At 38.3% G+C, this 18,980-nt stretch overlaps 1 protein-coding gene across 1 annotated transcript; it reads right to left on the reverse strand.

Annotated features, from left to right (window-relative positions):
* Nucleotides 1-1,805: 1,805 nt before the first annotated feature.
* M406DRAFT_324686 (uncharacterized protein) lies at nucleotides 1,806-18,720 on the reverse strand (the record flags this gene model as incomplete). The annotated part of the gene is made up of 2 exons (XM_040919903.1): nucleotides 1,806-1,962; nucleotides 18,641-18,720. The coding sequence occupies 2 exons, from the start codon at nucleotides 18,718-18,720 to the stop codon at nucleotides 1,806-1,808; spliced, it is 237 nt and encodes a 78-aa protein (XP_040771109.1).
* Nucleotides 18,721-18,980: the final 260 nt, after the last annotated feature.

Below are 18,980 nucleotides of genomic sequence, written 5' to 3' on the forward strand. Positions count from 1 at the left end.
ATTAAGAAACTATGAGATAGATTATAAGAAGTATAGTGATTTACAGTTCTAAATCTGAAAGAAGCTTATAATCTGATTAGAGTAAAGAAAGAAAAAGAATGGAAAACTGCTTTCAGAATATGCTATGAATACTACAAATATTTGATTATGCTCTTCAGTTTAACAAATGCTTCAGCTTCATTCCAGGAAATGATTAATTACATTCTATATAAGCATCTAGATCAATTCATCATTGCTTATCTCAACAATATCCTTATTTACTCTCGAATATTGGAAGAATACAAGAAATACATGGAAACAGTATTGCAAACGCTTCATGTCAGGTGGAAAGGTTGCAAAGGCAATGTGGCGAGGTCTTTCTCTCTTTCAGGGGCATACAACCAGAATAACATTGAGGCCTAAGGAGCTAAGTTCTGCTCAGCAGTGCTGACGTGGCTAGAAAGCCGCTTTATAGCCGCATATTGCTTAGTCATCCGTAATCCAGCTGGCTTAGCTGGCCCTGAGCCTTGCTGGCACAATCGGCCCTGACAGATTGTCCCCCCTTATCAGGCCTTGTCCTCAAGGCCTTTGAGGCTTCCGAGCTTTCGTTGCTTCCAGGCTTCCGTTGCTCCCAAGCTTCCGTTGCTCCCAAGCTTCCGTTGCTTCCAGGCTTTCGCTGCTTCCAGGCTTTCGCTGCTTCCTAGCTGCTCCTACGCCTTCTCAATGCTTCAGGCTCTTAAGATCTCTCAGTGCTTCAGGCTTCTCAAAGCTTCTCAAGATCCCTCAGTGCCTCAGGTTTCTCAAAGCCTCTCAAGATCTCTCAGTGCCTCAGGCTTCTCAAGGCCTCTCAAGGTCTCTCAGTGCCTCAGGCCTCTCAAGGCCTCTCAAGATCTCTCAGTGCCTCAGGTTCCTCAAGGCCTCTCAAGATCTCTCAGTGCTTCAGGCTTCTCAAGGCCTCTCAAGGTCTCTCAGTGCCTCAGGCCTCTCAAGGCTTCTCAAGATCTCTCAGTGCCTCAGGTTTCTCAAAGCCTCTCAAGATCTCTCAGTGCCTCAGGCTTCTCAAGGCCTCTCCACCATCTCCCTCCTTCTCTTCTGGCTTCGTCCCCGAAGCCTGTGAAAAAAAAATCTCTTTTTAATCACATTCCAGACGTAAGTCTTCCGAGTGCAATACCCGCGCCATATACGCTGCTCAGTCGCTGCTCCCTCAGCGCTTTATCCAGGCACTCTTCAGAACTTAAAGCTGTTTGATGTAGGTTGCAAGCCTTCCACCAGGGACTTGGTTTGCAGCCAAGGAGCCCAGCATCCAGGACAGCGTCCCTGCAGCTATAACGGATAATTATAGCTTTCCGTCTTGAGAGTTGCTCTCTAGCAACTCTGAAGCCGTTGCCACGCTTCGCTCCACCGCTAGGCGCAGAAGGATAATTGGTTTGCAACCTAATACCCAAGCAACTTCAGTTGCCAAGCGGACACTCCGCTTCAGCTCTGCGCTCTCGCTCAAATAGCGAAGAGTACACTCTCAAAAACAGAAGATACTCAGATCTACTGCTTGCTCACTCTGCTCTCTCGCTCGAATAGCGAAGAACACACTCTCGAAAACAGAAGATACTCAGATCTACTGCTTGCTCACTCTGCTCTCTCGCTCGAATAGCGAAGAATACACTCTCGAAAACAGAAGATACTCAGATCTACTGCTTGCTCACTCTGCTCTCTCGCTCGAATAGCGAAGAACACACTTTGTTCTAGCTTAGCAACTCGAATGCTCTGAATCTCTTCTGAACGCTTCTCGCACGCTGCTTGCACACTGCTTGCTCGCTATTTGCTCTAGCTTAGCAACTCGAATGCTCTGAATCTCTTCTGAACGCTTCTCGCACGCTGCTTGCATACTGCTTGCTCGCTGTTTGCTCTAGCTTAGCGACTCGAATGCTCTGAATCTCTTCTGAACGCTTCTTGCACGCTGCTTGCATACTGCTTGCTCGCTGTTTGCTCTAGCTTAGCGACTCGAATGCTCTGAATCTCTTCTGAACGCTTCTCGCACGCTGCTTGCAAACTGCTTGCTCGACACTGCTTGCTCGCTGTATGCTCTAGCTTAGCAACTCGAATGCTCTGAATCTCTTCTGAACGCTTCTCGCACGCTGCTTGCATACTGCTTGCTCGACACTGCTTGCTCGCTGTATGCTCTAGCTTAGCGACTCGAATGCTCTGAATCTCTTCTGAACGCTTCTCGCACGCTGCTTGCATACTGCTTGCTCGACACTGCTTGCTCGCTGTATGCTCTAGCTTAGCGACTCGAATGCTCTGAATCTCTTCTGAACGCTTCTCGCACGCTGCTTGCATACTGCTTGCTCGACACTGCTTGCTCGCTGTATGCTCTAGCTTAGCAACTCGAATGCTCTGAATCTCTTCTGAACGCTTCTCGCACGCTGCTTGCATACTGCTTGCTCGGCACTGCTTGCTCGCTGTATTCAAGGCTCGAAAGCTCGAAAATCGAAGGCTCGAAGGTCAAAGGCTCGAAGGTTAAAGGCTCGAAGGTCAAAGGCTCGAAGGTTCGAAAAGAATAGTGGTCTGATCGTTTGCTCTGCTCCTGCTCAGTGTTAGCGCTGCTCCTAGGGAAGAAAAAAAAAAGATAGAAAGCCTCGCCGGATTGCCTCCTTTAAAAGGGCCAGGCCTCAAACTGTCAGGTGGAAAGGTTGCAAAGGCAATGTGGCGAGGTCTTTCTCTCTTTCAGGGGCATACAACCAGAATAACATTGAGGCCTAAGGAGCTAAGTTCTGCTCAGCAGTGCTGACGTGGCTAGAAAGCCGCTTTATAGCCGCATATTGCTTAGTCATCCGTAATCCAGCTGGCTTAGCTGGCCCTGAGCCTTGCTGGCACAATCGGCCCTGACACTTCAGAATGCAAAGCTTCTTATAGAATCTGCAAAGAGCTACTTTTATATACAAAAAGTTAATTATCTCGAATTTACAATCAAGCTAGAATGCATTAAGCTATAGAAAAATAAAATGAAAGCTATTAGAAATTAGCTAATTCCTAGAAATATTAGGAATATTAAGTCTTTCTTCAAATATATCAACTTTTATAAGCAGTTCATTAAGAACTATAGCTGAATTGCACATTCTCTTACAAATCTTACTAAAAAGAAGCAATTCTTCAAATGAATCCCTAAGGCATAAGAAGCTTTTGATAAGATTATTAAGCATATTATCTTAGAGCTAGTTCTATATAAAGCAGATCTTTACAAACCCTTTAAAATTAAGACTGATGCATTAGAATATGCACTTGGAGAATAACTTGATTAGCGAAACAATCAAGAACATCTAAGGATTATAAGCAACTTCTCAAAGAAGTTGAACAGCTCAGAAATCAACTACAGAATCCCTAATCAGAAACTCATAGCAATAGTAAAAGCCTTTAAAAAGTAGCAATACTACTTCATTAGCATACAATACTTAATCATAGTTTACTCAGATTACAAGAATCTAATTACATTTATAACAACTAAGATTTTGAATAAGCAACAAATCAAATAAGCAGAATTCCTCTTACAATTCAATTTCAAGATTATACATTGCAAAAGCTCGGAGAATGAACGAGCAGATGCTCTCAGCAGAAAATCAGATTATCGAAATGCAGATTCCTCGAATATACAGAATATCTTTATTCAAAACGAGTTAGAAAACCTTATTAATGCATACAGAGAACTGAACGCTGCTCTCAGAATAGAATCCTCAGAAAGAGATTCAGAATCAATAACTCCGAACGAATAAAACAACTACATCAAGAATATACACAGTATATCAGCATACAGGCATCAGAGAGTTAGAATAATCTATAAATGCATTAGAAAATACTGGAACTTATCAGATCTTAGAAAAAGAATTGAAAGCATTCTACAACAATGCAATAGCTGCAAGAAGAATAAAGCAGAAAGATATAAGCCTTACAGACTACTGCATTTCTTACTAGTACTTATAACTATTTAGCAATTCATTAGTCTAAACTTCATTATTAAGCTATTTCTCTTACAAGAATTCTTAATTAAGATGCAATATAATAGCATTCTAGTAATAGTTTGCAAACTGAGCAAGTATGCTTACTTTCTTCCTTACAAGGAAAACAGTACAGCAGAAGAACTCGCATATGCATTCCTCAGAACAATTATCGCTAACTACAGCATACTAGTATTGTGGTGGCTAGTATAGTGATCCTTGAGACATTGAGTGGAGCAGGGTATAAGTCTTCGTGCATATAAGGATACTACCCACTTTAGATTTTCGCGATCAGAGAACAATAATCAAGTATCCTTTCTCTTCTTTTCAATTTTGAACTCTTTGAATAGGTTTAAGACAGATTTTTCACTCTGTTCTTGTGCTTGTATAGCCTTAGTTTGCTATCCTCATCTGCACAGGCACGCTTGGGTTGTACAAGCTCTTGCTCATTGCTTCAGCAGCTGTTTGTTCCTTTTTCTTTCGAGGGTGATAGCGCTCTAGTTCTGGTTTAATAGTGCGGTAAGTGTGAACTTGGCTGTCCAGGCTGGTAGCTCAGGGCTGTTGTTATTACAGTTCGTGAGAATTAGTAAAGCTAGCAAGTTGATCTTATGTATGAGCATACTCTTTCTCCCTGCTGAATTCTTCTTATTTCTTTATTTTATACTGAACTGACAGGCTGCACGCTATATTCAGACTTTGGGTCATGCCTGAGACCTCTTGTAAAGAGGAGATGGGTGAGCAAAGGAGGGATGATATAAGTTCTGGTTGAAGGTTAAAGAGCAGAGCGTTGAGCTAGCAAGCTAATATTACGAAGAAACAAATTCCTTTGTACAACATTTCCTATAACAAACAACACTCAGACTTGCAATCTGGTACAGTTCAGAGCTGTACAGATTGGGAGCAGTCTAATCATGCTGAGAGTGGATCTCTGGTTAGATTACAGAATATAATGCTTTTAGCGGATGGTACTTTACGGGAAGGAATAAGAAGAGCGGTGAAGCTTGTAATCCTTGCTGCAAACTAATCAGTACGCTCTGTTTGGCCTCGCCTGATTATCTTGTTTCTGTAAACAAAAAGCTTATTAGCTACATTTTCCCGAAAAAGAAAGAAACAAGATAATGAGAATGGGATAAAATCAGTGCATACGAAGCATTAGGATGAGGAATTATAATAATAATAGCAGATGTTAGACTATTATGCGTACAGCATTCCTGGACAGGAATATTGCTATTGAAGAATGAAGGAGATAATAAGAATAATTCCTTGGAGATGTAGATCAGTTAATATACCTGCTTATTACTCGCTCCGAAATCATCCTTATATATATCTTGCTCTAGCATCAGACTTTCTTTAGATATCTCGGATATCTCAGTATCTCCGATCTGGCTAGAGTTGTTTTCTGTTATATACGGAAGATATTTCAGCTGTAGCATTTTCTCTTCAAAAATCTCGAGTTAGAAAGCTAAAGAAACATCAAGGGAAGCAATAATCAGGAAAAAGAATAGCTTCTTCATCTAACAAGTCTCCTGATCCAACCCCGAGCTCATTTGGTTCCTCTGCGAGTAGATAGTATGAATCTAACTTCCAGTTCCCTTTCCATAGCGAACTCGCTGGTAGCAGCTTGATACTGTTTTCTTGAATAGAAGTCTTATTATAGCTGAAGTATTTCGATTGGTAGCGTTAAATCAAAGGCATTGATAATATTCAGGCGTTTAACTTTATAAAAGGCTTCTGTTCAGATGCAGTTGTTGCTAGAAAAGTAGAAAGATATATCATAAGTGCTAAAATATGAAGCAAATAGAAGAACTAACTATTGATTGCATATCAGCTCTGGGATTATCTCCAAGCATATATATCTGAGCAGAAGCAGCTGAATATCATTAACAACCGTTTCATTACTAATGCTGCAAGCTTATAATCATTCGTTATTGATTATAATAATGCTCTTACCCATCTCAAGATCAGAAATACTCAGCCTATTGCTGAAGCTTGAATAAAACTCTACTCAACTTGAATCAAGCATCTTCGAGCTAATTACGATATTATTGCTGAGAAGAAAAAAACTTAAGACCAGCTTGCATCTAATACTGCAAATTCTTAACTCCATTAGCAGATGCAATTCCAAGCTCCTTTAGTGCTATTATTTCAACTGATTCCTAACCAGATGCAATCTATACTTATTTTTCAGCTAATTTATGATTTCTCCAATTACTCGCTAGCTCAGATTGGATAAACTAGGGAACCATTGTACTACTAACCTCCTTAGCATTCAACCAGCAAATAGCAAGGCTAGTCTGAAGCAATTAAACAGATTCTGAAGCTCGAATCTATTCAGAAGCCTGAGCAGGGATTGAATTACTTAGCATCTCTGATAGAACAACTTCGCATTAATCAGATTGCAATAGCTTACTCTTTGAGACTGCAATCTGAAACTCTCAAACAAATCCGGAATATCTCATACAATCAGACTAAAGCTCTGCAAGAGATCTTACAGCTAATCAGATGCTTACAAGCTATTTCAGCTCGAAATGCAGCTCAAGAAGAAATGAATTCTCTGCAGATAAATGCTATTTATACTAACCCTGAGAATAATAGTGAATAGTGCTCTGAAGTATAGCATGCAGAGATCAACGATATTCTGAAGAAGAACAGAACTCTGCACAGATACTATAACTATAGATCAAAGACTCATAGTGCTTATGAATGCATAAATCTCCGTATGCTCATGAACTATAGCATCTGCTATGCTCTAATGCTAGCAAAGCTAGAGTAGCATCTTAGTAATTAATTGGAGTTTCTGAATTCGAGATTGAAATCTGTATCATATAGCCAGATTATAGCTACTCAAGCAACAACGCTACATTCTGGATTCCAGATATCATTGAATACAATCCCATATCTAGCTATACCAGCCCTAATTCAGAAATTATTAATCTAGCAACTGAAGCGGATGATAATGCTGAGAATGAAAATAGAGTTGATAATAATAAACATTTCATATAAGCAGCGGAGAAGAAGAAGCAAGAATAGAAAAAAGCAGATAGAAGTAGAATGTTTATATCAATTCTAACTAAATCAGCATTCCTAGCTTGTAAGGAAGAATAGTTTTCTTCTATTCAGATTTCCTTTCTATTGCAAAATATATTTTCTTTCAATTCTTCTATTCCATTTTCGTATATTTTGCTGAGGAAGAAGGGATGAAGTATTATCTGCTATTACTTATTACAAATAACATGAATTACTCAAAAATTTCAAAAACTCAGCACAGAACAAATTAGCTAGCTCTGAAATCATTGCAATGCTAAGAGAAAACTGCTACAGAAGTATAAAGATGTTGGAATGCATTGTACGAAAATACAAAAAATACTAAAGTAGCAGCATCTTCTCGAGAACCATCCCTCCCATCCTTATACACTGTAAATATCATTATCCATATTATGCTGAGTATTCTTGAGCCTGAATAGATTCATGCTACTCAGAGTATCCGCTAGAGCTTCTTCATTAACAGCGGAAGAGCCTTCCTAAGATGCATAGAATGCAAACTTTGTCCGTTTCTCGATATATAAACCTGCTCAACTACTGCCTTACATCTTCTTCCTATCTTCAACTCAGCAGCAATAGCTGGAATCAAATACTCATCATTTCCGCTTTTTCAATCCGATCATCCCAACTGAGCAACAAAGGCTTATTGCATCCGTACTATCTACAGTAAGGAAGCTTACTCTGTTGAAGTGATTAAGAGCTGGCTACTCTTTTCAATCTGAATTACAAGGAAAGCTCTTATGCAAAACGCTTCATCAACAAGTACTTTCCTGAATTATCTCCTCGCTAATTATATCAAATCTCATTCTTCAGCTTTAGCCTGCATCTGCATCTCCTCGATCTCTATAACCTGAATAAACTGATAATGCAAAACGCTTACTATAACATCAAGCCAAAATATATCATAGCTGCTTTTCGCTATTACGCTCAGTATAACCAAGTAGATATGCACTTGAGGGAATGCTTTGTAGTTGATACTGATAATAGATTAAAGCTTTCTATTTATATTAAAGAGCAGCAACTAACTAGTTAGGAAGCAAGGAAGTAGCGCTTCTAGTTTCTCTATACAAAGACTATAATAATTACAAACTGTGCGTTATTCTGGCTTGATATGAAGTATGAGAAGGGCTTCTATATCAACCTGTGTGGAGACTACAACAATATTCTGAAATGCAAGACCGAGTTATTCTGGAGTATTCAGCTCAGAAGCGCTGAAGCTAATAAGAATTAACTGCTGGAAAAAGTACCAATCAAGAAAGTAGATTGTATAGATGAGTATTCTATGTATGCAATGGAGCTTTTCCGCTTACAAATCTTGGAATCTACTAACTTCTTCAGATCTGTTAGTAGCTGTTCAGACTGAGCACAAGCTATCTATTTCATCTACCAAGATGCTATCCAAACTATTAAAAAGAAAGGTTTCGAAGGAATAATGATTCAATATCATCAAATAGCCTTCTGTTTCGAACTTGGTTATGCAGAAGATATAATATACTCTCTAGTACCCACTACATACTTTTGTATAATCAACCAATATAAAGCTATTCAGATTGAAGCTGGAGTGATTATATTAGTGAACTACAGACCGAATATTTCCTTTTATAAGAGGAATGTTACAGCATTAACTCAACTCTCCTCAGAGAATTCCATTATATAATCTAGCTAAGAAGAATCTCTATTTCGCATAGAGGATTTCAGAGCAAGCAGAGTATCCAGCATAAGCCTATTACATAAGCAATTCTGAGAGCACAGTGCTTCTACAAGCATATCGGAATTGAATCAACTTTCATCTGCAATCCTTTCGAATCCCTTTCTCGATTCTGCTAGAGCTATGCCTGCAGGCTCGGATCGAATAATCAGTTTGTTAATGCAGCCTGCTCTTAAGCTTGATTAGGCTGCTATCTCGTCTCTGCATGAAAAGCTAAGAAGCAGCAATGCTATAATCCCCAGCTTTCCCAACAAACTGCAGAAGCCTTATATGCTTCTATGCAATAAGCTTTACAATCTTAACAGGATCCGCTCTTCAATTAGTACTGGAAACTGGAAAGAATTTGAGTATGCTCTCAAGATGAACAGATAGAAGTTAAAATGTAAGAGAATCCATCAATTGATTAAGCAGAACAAGAATTGAGCTAAGGCAGCTGAAGCAGCATAGCAAGCATATGCAGCTAAGAGAGAATAATGTAAAGCTTAATGCAGCGGATAGCATTGAAAGCTATAATAAGAAGTAAGCAGATTATACTTATATTACAAAGTAAGAATTGAATCCGTTTAACTGTACTGCATTGATACTTCATACAATAGCTATCTCATATAAAATAAAGCAGAATAATGAGCTTGATCAACTTACAGTGCTTTTGTTTTGCTTAATTACAATGAATTATTTCTTTAGTTCAATTAATTTCTTTCTAACCAGATCTGGTATACTATAGTGCTTATTGCAACTTTAGTAGAAAATTGCTAAAGAAGAACTATTGTAGTAGCCAGTATAGTAATCCTTGGAACATTAAGTGAAGCAGGATATGAGTTCTCGTACATATAAGAATACTATCCACTTTAGATTTTCGCAATCAGAGAATAACAATCAAGCATTCTTTCTCTTCTTTTCAATTTTGAACTCTTTAGACAGGTTTAAGACAGGTTTTTCATCCTGTTCTTGTGCCCGTATAGCCTTAGTTTGCTGTTCTCATCTGCACAGGCATGCTTGGGTTGCACGAGCTCTTGCCCATTGCTTCAGCAGCTGTTTGTCCCTTTTTCTTTCGAGGGCGACAGCGCCCTAGTTCTGGTTCACTAGAAGAAGTAATCTCCAACAGAAATAGAAAGTTCAACTCAAAGTTTTGAATTTCACTCATAAAATAGCTCGAAATACATCACAGAATATTCATAGCATTTCATCCGCAAATAGATAAACAGATAGAAAGAATAAATCAGATTATTAAATAATATCTTCAATACTATATCAATTAGAAACAGAATAATTAAGTTAACTTGTTGCTTCTTATACAGTTTGCTTATAATAGCACAAACACAAGCATAATAAAGAAATCACCATTCTTCATACTCTACAGATACAACCCAACAGCTTATTACAAGGTACTGCAAGAAGCAGATGCAGAAGCTGCAGATAAGAAGATCAAGAAGATTAAGAAAGTTCAGAAGGAATTCCAATCAGAACTACAATTCATCCAGAAACGAATAGTATGATATACAAACTCCAAGAGAATTAAGAAATCAATCCTACAGAAGAAAGATAAGATCTACTTACTTCGAAAAAACATCAAAACAACCAGATCCAGCAACAAACTCAATTACAAAAAGTTAGAACTATTCAAAATCTTGCAACAGATTTCTCTAATCAATTACAAGTTAGCATTACCTTATGAAATGAGAATATACCCAGTTTTCTATATTTCACTGCTAGAATCAGCAGCACAGGAAATACTAACAAACAATACAGCAAAAGTAGAAAACAATGAACCAGAGTATGAAATAGAGAAGATCCTCAAGCACAGAAGCACAGATAACACAAGGGAATACCTCATCAAGTGGAAAGATTACTCAGCAAGTGAAAATTCATGGAAACCACGAAAAAACATCGAAAATGCTCAGAAAAAAGTAGCTGAATATTGGAAAAGGAAAGCCAGCACCTAAGACAACCGCTCCAGCCCGGAAAGAAGCCCAGAGCTCACCATCTCATCCAAAAATCCAGACCAATCCACTACACCATTCCTCACATCCACGGAATTCCAATCAAAACCTTCAAAGAAAGAATCCCCAGCCACTACAGCCGATTTCTCAACTACCACAGGCTCCGTAGAGATTACAGCCCGAACCTCAGCAGACATACGCTCGCGCTCCTCCTCTTCTAAACCTTCGTTTACCAGTTTTATCCCCTTTTCCTGAAGAAAGCATTGTTGCTTCTTCAGGCGGAACAAGCAACCCAAAGATTCCAACAAACAGGCCTGAGCATCAGCTAACTCCTGTTGACGCTCCAGCAGACGCTCCTCTTCCTCCACCTCCCTACTATCCAAACGAACCAGCTTATCAGTAATGCGGAATACTGAGAAAGTGCTATTAGGAAAAGTGCGCAAGGAAAGAAAGCAGTTGGGGAAACTTACAGGAAGAAACAGGAATCCAACCAGCATTACACGAACAGCCTCGCTTCATACACTGAGAACAGCTTTTTACCCTATTCATCATCTTATACTGCATCTCTTCCTCTAAACAAAAAGAATACAGCATAATCTTGTAACCGGTAGATTCGATATATGAAAAACGCTCGAGACGACGAAGATGCGATTGCAACAAACCAGAAGAAGCAGAAGAAGATTTCTTCGCAATACAAGAATTAAGGATTCTATTCAACATCTCGATTAGGAAAGCATAACTATACATACAGACAGCTTGCCAGAATACTTACAGAAGATCATTAAGAACAACAACTGATAGAAGGAAGATGATGTTATAACCCATCCAACATGCAGATCACAAAACAAATCCCAGCAACAAGGAATCAGGTGTTACAACCCAACATCGGATAGCTATCAACGATTAGGTAATCCAGAATTAGGGTTATAGAGCTCAGCCAATCAGATCACAGGATGATCACTTGTGATCACCGGTGCTCAGTGATCAGTAGTAATCCGGAGTAATTACCAGTGAGCAGAAACTGAAGAGCTGGATATATAACTATACATTCATTACTATTAGACAGATCATCATATATAGCTCTTCAGTTATTAATCTAAGTATTCAGTCTTCTATACTGAGTAGTCCCAAAGGCAGTGAATACTTGCATCGCTTATCACTTGTACAGTTCCGTATTCAAGGACTTGATACTTTAACACCGCTCTTATTAGCATAAACCCCTTTGTATACTTAGGAATCTTCGGATTGCTGCAGTGCTCATTATATAATAGTTAGCTAGATTAAAGCTCAATATCTTCTTCCTAGGATATAAGTATCTTGAGTTCTCAAATGCTATTCATATTTCATATAAACTTTTTGAGATTAGTAGCTGAATATATGCTTTTTAGCAGAACTCCATCTGTAGTCTTAAGCTTATAAGTATATTTGTTTAGAATCTAAGCAATCAGATATAAATCCTTCTACTTATAAGAGATCTTGGTATTGCATGAGTAGCTTATTTTCCGAATGTAATTATAAATAAGTATAAGATCTTCAACATTCAGTTGAGATTTTCGTATCAGATTCTGCATTTGACTTTTAGCTGCAATCTTTTGATAGTATATCTGAATAGCTTTAATTGCTTTCTGTATATCATCTTCCTTAGCTGCAATTATTCTTAACTGCATTTTAAATGCTTTCTAAGAGAATTGATCTTTAATTCATATAAGAACTCTTTATATCAGGATTTCAGTTTCAATTGGAATAAGCAGCTTCTAACTGAAAATCAAATAGAAGGAGCTGTATCTATGCAACTAGCGAATTATAATTCTTTTAGCAAAGAGTGCAAGTTTCAAGTACTGCTTTCATTTTCAGAGTTAAGCATTAGCTAGCTTAGCAAGAATACTTGCTAAGGAAAGATAATCAGCTTTTACTTATTCTTGAGTATGGAGATTGTAACTAGAGATCTGAATAAGCAGGATCCCAAGAGCTCTGATAGTCTTAGCTATCTCAGCTTTGTTTTCTGATTCTCTGTTAACAGTAATTTTGAGAGAGCACCCGAATACAAGAATGATTTCTTTCAAAATAAACTTTCTTATTTCTGCAGCTATAGCTTTCTTAAGGAGTCTTATAAGCATATAGCTAGTCAGATTATAGCAAGCCTTTGCAAGGTATTTGTAATTGCTATTCTCAGCTATATATTAAATATTAATACTAATTCTTGTAAAGGGTTAACTTGAAAGGATTAGAATTACTTCTTCCTTTTACATCTTTAGATTGAATTTTGCATACTTCTTACAACTCAAAACAGTATTAGCTATATTTATTCAGAAACTTCTTCAGTAGTAAAGTTGCTTAATATAAGCTACTATAGAATCTTAATTTTGATATTCAAACTTGGTATAATATTCTCTAATAATTCAGCAATGAAGATCAGAATTATCTACTATCTATTAGCATAGAAGTTTTATATCAGCATAGCGCTATAGAGCTTGGTTAAGTACTTGATGCTTTAATGCTTCTATTATAAAGTTCTTGCAATCCCTCTTAAAGAGTTTTAATAGAATAATCTTATAATATAAGAACTCTATATACTGTTTCAATTATTCTATTCACTAAAGAGTTGGATTTAGCAATAGTATTAGATTAGCTTTATCTGAATTCATGCTGTTAAGCTAAGCATTATATTAGTTCTCAATATTGCTATCTTTATTTTCCTTAGATAGCATTAAGTATGAAGATTAAGAAAGAGTATTAGCTATAAAATTCTTTAATCTGGGAATGTATTTGATAGTAAAGTTAAATATCTTAATTACTGCTATTCATCTATTCAGGAGAGTATTGAGTATATTGTTTATTTCTCCATTGAGTTAATCTACTAGAATGCAAGCATTAATTTCCAGAATGAAATAGCAACTATAGAGATGCTGCTGAAGAAACTGTAGAGCATAGAGAATAGCGCGATATTCCTTCTTAGTAGCATTATATTTCTGTACTGTAATTATTCAGATTCTGCTAATAAAATGTGCTAGCTTTCATTTATTCTTTACTATCTGCATTAATACAGCACTTCAGCTTAATAAGCTTGCATTTACTATAAGAATAATCTTTCCAGCATTAGTGCTGTAATCAATTGAAATAATGATTGAATGAGATATGAGTATTCGAATAAATATAGCAATAGCTTCTTTCTATTCCTTCTCTCATCTTCATGCAATATCTTTCTTGAAAAGATTGTAGAGTAGTTAAGCAATGATTACAAAATTCCAAATCCAAGCTGCATAATAGATAATTAGTTTAATGAAAGAGCGAATGTTTTTGATATTCTTACATTCTATTCAGATTAGAAGCTTTTCTATCTTTCTATTCTGAGATTATTATTCGCTGGAACTAATAATATAATTAATCATATTAACTTTCACTTAGCATTATTCTAACTTGAATGCTGAGATTATAGCTCTAGCTAGTTCTGCATTTATAAGAATCTTATTAAGATTTCTAATGTGCTCAGCAATATATCTATGCATTTCAGAAAAGCTCAGAATCTCTTCATTCCCATAGATTATTATAGAATTACAAACAGAAATATTATTAAGAAAAAGCTAGCATATATAAGAAATAAGATTATATAGAAGTCTAACTATTATTCTCATAAACTAAATAATAGAATTAGTAGTACTCTGGAATAAAGTATATATTCTGAACAAGCTTAAGAGCATTGAGAAGATTGTTATATTTCTGCTGTTAGAATGCAGTTGCACTTGATTGTATCCAGAAAAGAAATCGAGCAGTGAAAGAACCTTGCATATAGCGAACTTCTTCAAGAATTTATCTGAGATAAGCAGCATAAAAGCATCCTTGAAGCTGTGCTTATTATATTTTTAAGCATTATTAATCAAGTATAAGCTATTATTCTTTTTAATAATAAGAAACTAGTTGTTTCTGTATAATGCATAGCTTTTCTTAATGATTTTCCGCCTGATATATTATTTTAGGAGCTTTATTAGCTTTAGCCTGAGAGCATTGGGGATTGGAATGTGCTTTGCTTGAAAGATCTTGTAGGATATAGTTCTGATTTCTTGCAAGAGAGCTACTTTCTCAATAATCTTTCCAATCTTAGTAAAGTTCTATGTAAGAGCTTTGATTCTGTTTCTTAATATATATTTGAATATTTTCTTTTCAGCTTTAGAAAACCCTTTATAGTTTTTCTCTTGCATAGCAGCTTATTAGTTAGGTTTTAGGTGCTGATTAGGATTCAGATTGCTGAACTTGGGTTCAATCTACTTATTATACTTGGTAGGCTTTGTGGATTGCTGAGCTTGTTTCATCTCCTTAATCTTGGCAAGCTTTCATCCAATCGTTCCTTCCAGTACTAAACTATTAAGCTGGAAATCATTAATTAGCTTAATCTTCTTGTTTTTGAGCTTGTAAAGAGTATTAACTAAGCTTAAAACATCTTTTCTTTCCTTTCCTATACAATATAGCTAGTATGAATAGCGCTAGCTGCTGTGCATTTCATACAAGCAAGACTCTTGGATTGCTTCTTTCTTATTTATTATGAAGCAATCCTTCTTCAACTTTCTTCCTATCAGTTCTATTATTAACTCATTTACAACAGCTGCAATATCTCATTCAGGTATGGATATTATAGCTATATCTCTCTTCTCCAATAATACTCACTCTGGAACAACTTCTCTGCTGATAGCTCTGCGTTTCTCAGGATAGCTGTTAGCACTCAGTTTTTTGGTGTAATTCTGTATAAATTCTCCTCTTCAAGGAGTTTCTGATTGCTGATTGTAGTAATCAGTTGTACTCCTCCAAAGACGAAGCTTATACGGAGAAATCCGGGAATGGAGTGATTAAAGGAAAGCTTAGTTTGTATTATAAATAGCATTTCTAACAATATAGAATGATTTAATAATATTAATCTATTATTAATAATATAGAATATTACTTATTCAGAAAAGCTGCTATAGAAAATATTAGTTTTAAGAATTCTAATAAGCGCTATATCTGATTCATTGTATATATATAAGATAATATTCGATATTAGCATATAAGATAAGCGCATGCTCGAATACAGAAAGAGAGCTATTAAGCTTATTTCAGCATCTGTATTCAGCATTGCTTGTATAGATTCATTCTCTTTATCTTCTAGCTGCAAAGAAATGTATACTACTGGAGCGATGCTTCTATCTCAGATGCTGCTGAGAGCAGTTATGAAAGCTATTACAGAAGGAAATGAGGATTTGTTAAAGGCTTGAATCATGTTAATAGTAAGCTTGATATAGCTAGATTCAGTAATAAGAGATAAAGCTTGAACTGCGGATAGTTAAGCTAGTTTCGAAAGATACTCAGTAATATTCCGAGTATTGATAATCTAACTATTAATAAGCTTTTTAAGCTGGGAAAGTATCGAGATTCCGGGTTTATGCTATAATGAATTAGCTAATCTAGCAGTATCTATCTTGTATAGGTTCGAGCTGGTTTGATTATTAAGATTAACAACTTTTCGAGCTTCAGAGCTAACTCCTTGAAGACTATAAATCAGATAAGCTTCTTATTCTGATAATATAACTATTATCTTCCAGCTTGAAATCTTCAACGAATGATTTAGAAACTAATTCAGAAGCTTATTACTAATAGCCTGAACTGTTAGCTTTCTATTCAAACTATTGGATTGCTTGTTAGATTTCTCTGATTCAATATTCCCGAAATATATAGAGATCTCAACAGTTCTCATACTTGCATCTTCTTCAACCTCATTATCATCATATCCAGCCTTCCCAACACAGCGCTTCTGTTAGGTGGAAAGGTTGCAAAGGCAATGTGGCGAGGTCTTTCTCTCTTTCAGGGGCATACAACCAGAATAACATTGAGGCCTAAGGAGCTAAGTTCTGCTCAGCAGTGCTGACGTGGCTAGAAAGCCGCTTTATAGCCGCATATTGCTTAGTCATCCGTAATCCAGCTGGCTTAGCTGGCCCTGAGCCTTGCTAGCACAATCGGCCCTAACAGATTGTCCCCCCTTATCAGGCCTTGTCCTCAAGGCCTTTGAGGCTTCCGAGCTTTCGTTGCTTCCAGGCTTCCGTTGCTCCCAAGCTTCCGTTGCTCCCAAGCTTCCGTTGCTTCCAGGCTTTCGCTGCTTCCTAGCTGCTCCTACGCCTTCTCAATGCTTCAGGCTCTTAAGATCTCTCAGTGCTTCAGGCTTCTCAAAGCTTCTCAAGATCCCTCAGTGCCTCAGGTTTCTCAAAGCCTCTCAAGATCTCTCAGTGCCTCAGGCCTCTCAAGGCCTCTCAAGATCTCTCAGTGCCTCAGGTTCCTCAAGGCCTCTCAAGATCTCTCAGTGCTTCAGGCTTCTCAAGGCCTCTCAAGGTCTCTCAGTGCCTCAGGCCTCTCAAGGCTTCTCAAGATCTCTCAGTGCCTCAGGTTTCTCAAAGCCTCTCAAGATCTCTCAGTGCCTCAGGCTTCTCAAGGCCTCTCAAGGTCTCTCAGTGCCTCAGGCCTCTCAAGGCTTCTCAAGATCTCTCAGTGCCTCAGGTTCCTCAAGGCCTCTCAGTGCCTCAGGCCTCTCCACCATCTCCCTCCTTCTCTTCTGGCTTCGTCCCCGAAGCCTGTGAAAAAAAAAAATCTCTTTTTAATCACATTCCAGACGTAAGTCTTCCGAGTGCAATACCCGCGCCATATACGCTGCTCAGTCGCTGCTCCCTCAACGCTTTATCCAGGCACTCTTCAGAACTTAAAGCTGTTTGATGTAGGTTGCAAGCCTTCCACCAGGGACTTGGTTTGCAGCCAAGGAGCCCAGCATCCAGAACAGCATCTCTGCAGCTATAACGGATAATTATAGCTTTCCGTCTTGAGAGTTGCTCTCTAGCAACTCTGAAGCTGTTGCCACGCTTCGCTCCACCGCTAAGCGCAGAAGGATAATTGGTTTGCAATCTAATACCCAAGCAACTTCAGTTGCTAAGCGGATACTCCGCTTCAGCTCTGCGCTCTCGCTCAAATAGCGAAGAGCACACTCTCAAAAACAGAAGATACTCAGATCTACTGCTTGCTCACTCTGCTCTCTCGCTCGAATAGCGAAGAATACACTCTCAAAAACAGAAGATATTCAGATCTACTGCTTGCTCACTCTGCTCTCTCGCTCGAATAGCGAAGAACACACTCTCGAAAACAGAAGATACTCAGATCTACTGCTTGCTCACTCTGCTCTCTCGCTCGAATAGCGAAGAACACACTCTCGAAAACAGAAGATACTCAGATCTACTGCTTGCTTACTCTGCTCTCTCGCTCGAATAGCGAAGAATACACTCTCGAAAACAGAAGATACTTAGATCTACTGCTTGCTTACTCTGCTCTCTCGCTCGAATAGCGAAGAATATACTCTTGAAAACAGAAGATACTCAGATCTACTGCTTGCTCACTCTGCTCTCTCGCTCGAATAGCGAAGAACATACTCTCAAAAACAGAAGATACTCAGATCTACTGCTTGCTCACTCTGCTCTCTCGCTCGAATAGCGAAGAACACACTTTGTTCTAGCTTAGCAACTCGAATGCTCTGAATCTCTTCTAAATGCTTCTCGCACGCTGCTTGCATACTGCTTGCTCGCTATTTGCTCTAGCTTAGCAACTCAAATGCTCTAAATCTCTTCTGAACGCTTCTCGTACGCTGCTTGCATACTGCTTGCTCGCTATTTGCTCTAGCTTAGCAACTCGAATGCTCTGAATCTCTTCTGAACGCTTCTCGCACGCTGCTTGCATACTGCTTGCTCGCTATTTGCTCTAGCTTAGCAACTCGAATGCTCTGAATCTCTTCTAAACGCTTCTCGCACGCTGCTTGCATACTGCTTGCTCGCTATTTGCTCTAGCTTAGCAACTCGAATGCTCTGAATCTCTTCTGAACGCTTCTCGCACGCTGCTTGTATACTGCTTGCTCGCTGTTTGCTCTAGCTTAGCAACTCGAATGCTCTGAATCTCTTCTGAACGCTTCTTGCATGCTGCTTGCATACTGCTTGCTCGCTGTTTGCTCTAGCTTAGCAACTCGAATGCTCTGAATCTCTTCTGAACGCTTCTCGCACGCTGCTTGCATACTGCTTGCTCAACACTGCTTGCTCGCTGTATGCTCTAGCTTAGCGACTCGAATGCTCTGAATCTCTTCTGAACGCTTCTCGCACGCTGCTTGCATACTGCTTGCTCGGCACTGCTTGCTCGCTGTATTCAAGGCTCGAAAGCTCGAAAATCGAAGGCTCGAAGGTCAAAGGCTCGAAGGTCAAAGGCTCGAAGGTCAAAGGCTCGAAGGTTAAAGGCTCGAAGGTCAAAGGCTCGAAGGTTAAAGGCTCGAAGGTCAAA

This window comes from Cryphonectria parasitica (assembly GCF_011745365.1).
Source record: "Cryphonectria parasitica EP155 unplaced genomic scaffold M406scaffold_10, whole genome shotgun sequence".
Lineage (NCBI taxonomy): Eukaryota > Fungi > Ascomycota > Sordariomycetes > Diaporthales > Cryphonectriaceae > Cryphonectria > Cryphonectria parasitica.